The sequence below is a fragment of the Triticum dicoccoides genome, chromosome 2B (assembly GCF_002162155.2).
Source record: "Triticum dicoccoides isolate Atlit2015 ecotype Zavitan chromosome 2B, WEW_v2.0, whole genome shotgun sequence".
Classification (NCBI taxonomy): Eukaryota; Viridiplantae; Streptophyta; class Magnoliopsida; order Poales; family Poaceae; genus Triticum; species Triticum dicoccoides.
Genome location: NC_041383.1, coordinates 102,832,663 through 102,836,628, shown reverse-complemented (window position 1 = coordinate 102,836,628; position 3,966 = coordinate 102,832,663). Strand labels below are relative to the sequence as shown.

Genomic DNA, 3,966 nt, shown 5'->3' with positions numbered 1-3,966 from the left:
TGGGTTTTAGGTCGACAAACGGCTTGCCACTTAACCATGTGGTACTTCCGTTTAGGGCCCGCACCTTCCCAAAAGAAATGTGCCCGGGGAGTGTCCATTTTCTTATGGACGCCATCCGCCAATAAGAACATACCCATGGCGAACATGGGTAAGGACGAGAGGCTAGAGTTAGTAAGGATTAGTCGTGCCCCTGATGACATAAATCGACCTTTCCATGGACATACCCGGTCCGCCACCTTAGTGTTGAGAGGTTCCCAATCGTCAATCGAGCATTTCTTCTCTGCGATCGGTAAGCCAAGGTAAGTGAACGGGAACTTTCCAAGCTTGCAATTTAACAAGTTGGCCACCCGTTCGCTTTCGGCCGCGCCCATCCCTATGGACACCACTTCACACTTGTGGAAGTTAATTTTTAGTCACGAGTCATCCGATCGATGGGGTTTACTGAGATGAAGCATACAACCAGGTCATATATGCTGCAAGATCTTGAAGAAGGGTCGTGAAGAGCAGCTTAGAACTGAGGAAGCATGTGATGGTTGAGGCCGCCCAGCACGGACGCCACGGCCTGCCAGCCATTCGCCGACTGCGGCGGCGCGTCGAAGCACGACCCGTTGAGCTTCTTGGCCGACGGCTGGTGCGTGCCGGGTTCTTCCGGGCTCGCCGCCTTGCGTTTCCCCGCGCTCCCGCCGCTGGCGTCCGGCGACGACGACGAGGGCGCGTAGTACGACGGCTCCACTACGTGCCTGCTGTCGCCGACGGGGAGGAGCTGGTTCAGGGAGGGATGGACGGCGAGGTGGTGGGTGGCGCCGTGCTCGACGTAGGTGTCCAAGTTCTGCCCGAACGCGTAGTCGTCGAACAGCTCGGAGAAGGACGGGAACGTCGGGAGCCTCCCGGCGTGTGGCTGCTGGTGGTGCTGCTGCCTTATCATGGGTCTGCAGGTGGCGTCGGTGAAGGTGCCGCCGCTGGAGAGGTCGTCGTGGTCGGCCATGTGGTCGTAGTCCGCGAGCGGCGGCACCATCGGCGACGCCAGGCCTGTCTTCTTGTAGATCCGGCACAACACCCAGTCATCGAGCTGCAGACATATGATGATATGAACAACATAAATCAATCAATATCGGTACCGGTACCACCATGCCTATCGCTGTCGAAAGCTATTGAACTTGACGAATCAATGGCTGCCACTAGCTATGGCAGTCATGCCACTAGCTACCCACGCAAAGCTGTTCCATTCTCCAATAAAAGCAGAGCAAAACAAATTAAGCATCTCGCGTGCTCACTCCCATGGTATCATTCGTCAAAGTACAGCTCGATGTGATATGATACTATTAGCTAGTATTACTAATCACAGTCATCTCAGGTTAAGAGGGTAATTCGGTCATTAAATAAAGATGGGCATTTCTAGCGATCAACGCTGCAACAACGGCACGGCCGGTGCAACCGTGCAACAAAGCAAACGCGTGGGCCGTGGCGCGAAGAGGATCAGGATAGCATGCATGCCAGCCGCGTGACACTGTTGCACGCGGGTATGGCCGGCGCCGGTAACGAAACGATAGAGAGCGACAGTCCATGCTCGATCCACGAATTAATCGAAGCAAGTGGGATGGGAGTTACATACCCTCATGGAGACGTTGCGGAACTTGATGGGCTTGTAGGTGTTGACGGCGGCGGCGAGGGGGTCGGCGGCGAGGCGGTACTCGTGCATGATCCAGGCCGTCTTGGTGCCCTTGGGCGGGCGGCCCGTGTAGAAGACGAGCGCCTTCTTGACGCCGACGCCCTGGCCGGTGGCGGCGTCGTGGATGGGCTTGTCGGTGCCGGTGGCCTTCCAGTAGCCGGAGCCGGCGGCGCGGTTGGGGCGGATGCCGTTGGGGTACTTGCGGTCCCGCGGGCTGAAGAAGTACCACTCGCAGTCGCCGTACACCGCCTGGGCTGCAGTTCCATCATCAGAGTCGAACCATGGTGAGCAAGCAGAGCAGGTATTACATACATACAGCGGTGATCGGTTGATTGGTTAAGAACGTACAGGGGAGGTCCCATGGGTCGAACTTGTAGATGTCGACGTCGGCGATGATGGGGACCGGGCACGGCGCGGCGGCGGCGCGGTTGCGGAGGTAGTGCAGGATCAGCTCCTCGTCCGTCGGGTGGAACCGGAACCCCGGTGGCAGCGACGTCGCCGCCCCCTGTCCCTGCTGCGCCATCGACATGATCGACCACCCGACCGACACGCACGTACCTCGTACGTGCAACCAATCAAGATCTCTCTCTTTCTCACACACACACACACGCGCGCGCGCGCGCGATCAGAAGAAGGGAGAAGCTCACACACACACTGAACCAGACCAGAATCTATCCTGGGAATCGAGTGGCCGGATGGATGGACGGGGCGTGCGTGTGCTTATATGGTCCAAGGTATCTTGTCCGTTAACGCTGGGTGGCAGGGCCCGTCATTGTTGGGGTTCTCGAGGGGCAGATGCTCAGGGAGGGGGGAGGGGGTCGCGTCGCGCGCCGGCCGATTGGTTCGTTATTCCTGGCGTCCGGCGTGACGGGTGGCGTCAGCGAGCCGAGCTGGAGCGTGCGTGCGCCCGGCCCGCTTGCGTCCATGAGCTGTGTTGCTACTCCTAGCTGCCGCCGCCCTCTTTGCTCATCAATCTCATGTGATGGCTCTGCCTCTTAAAAATATACTTCCTCCGTTCCTAAATGTAAGTCTTTTTAGAGATTTTATTAAATGAACTACATACGCAGCAAAGTGAATGAATTCACACTTAAAATACATCTATATACATTCGTATGTAGTTCATAGTGAAATCTCTACAAAGACTTATATTTAGGAACGAAGGAAGTAGCGTGCATTGTCTCAAGAGAAAATCTACTAGTAGTATACATGAAAATTTTGGCATGCGGGAAGCTGTGCAAGTGTCACTGTGGTATCCTTTCTCGCACTACAACGGCCGGATGAGGTGTGCATGCGTGCGTTGGCTGGCTCTTTTTTGTCGATGAAGTCCTTCATGTGATATCTCCGCCTCTTAAAAATCTAGTAGCATGCATTCTCTCTCGAGAAAAAGCAAAAAAAAAAAAATCTAGCATGCATGAAAAAATCTAGATCGTAGCTAGCTGTGCAAGTGCCGGAGTGGAATCTTTCTCATACACTTTTGTCGACCAGGCCGCCCATTTCTTGAACCGAGTTGTGTCTCTTGTCGTTAGAGGCTTGGTTCATTTATGGAACTGGAAGTTTGTTCAAAGGTGCAATTGCTACGAATAAAAGTACTCACTCTGTTCATAAATACAACATGTTTTAGATATTTTAATATGAACTACATACAGAGTGAAATGAGTGAACAAACCCAGTAAAATATGTCTATATACACCCGATTCAGACAAAAATTAGCTGGCTTACTAAAACTCAGTCGACTGGGATTTAATCAAGTCCGAGTCGACTGAGATTTAATCAAGTCTTAGTTGACCTTGTAGCATTTTGTGCCATCGTTTGCAACTTATTATTCTACCGATTGCATCGTCGGTCCTGCTGGTTGTAACATGCCATCCCTGATCAATTGTAGCATGTCATCTCACTGTTTGCAACATCCTTCATCGACGGCTGTAGCATTTTAGTTAGAACGGTTGCAGCATTTGTGATTGTTGCTTGCAATAACATTGCAACATTTTTCATCGCTGTTTGTACCATCCAGCTGTGCCGCTTGTAGAAAAAAAACTATGTTGACGTCACTCGACTGAGACTTCGTTAAGTCTCAATCAACTGAGTTCTAGACAGACCCAAAAATTAAACAGTCTTGCTAAGTCTCAGTCGACTAAGACTTAACGAAGTCTCAATCGATGATATATCCGTGAGATCTTACATTGAGATTCGAACAAAATTTTCTTTTTAGTTTTTTTCCTTTTTCTCTCTTGCATGTTATATCACTTGACTAATACTTGGTTAAATCTCAGTCAGCTGAGAACTAGCTATACCCGAAA

The 3,966-nt window shown here is 52.0% G+C and overlaps 1 protein-coding gene across 1 annotated transcript; it reads right to left on the bottom strand.

Annotated features, from left to right (window-relative positions):
* Positions 1-393: 393 nt before the first annotated feature.
* Positions 394-2,351, bottom strand: LOC119362365 (NAC domain-containing protein 1-like). Its single transcript, XM_037627572.1, has 3 exons — positions 2,018-2,351; positions 1,613-1,923; positions 394-1,069 (listed from the first exon to the last, which is right to left on the bottom strand). Exons 1-3 carry the CDS (start codon positions 2,196-2,198, stop codon positions 509-511), a joined length of 1,053 nt encoding a protein of 350 aa, XP_037483469.1. The 5' UTR covers positions 2,199-2,351; the 3' UTR covers positions 394-508.
* Positions 2,352-3,966: the final 1,615 nt, after the last annotated feature.

Excerpts from the sequence above, each read along its gene's own strand:
- LOC119362365 (XM_037627572.1), bottom strand. The coding sequence starts at position 2,198 with ATGTCGATGGCGCAGCAGGGACAGGGGGCGGCGACGTCGCTGCCACCG. Across the intron at positions 1,924-2,017 it reads CGACCCATGGGACCTCCCCT|CCCAGGCGGTGTACGGCGAC; the intron begins GTACGTTCTTAA and ends ATGGAACTGCAG. Across the intron at positions 1,070-1,612 it reads TCCGCAACGTCTCCATGAGG|CTCGATGACTGGGTGTTGTG; the intron begins GTATGTAACTCC and ends ATATGTCTGCAG.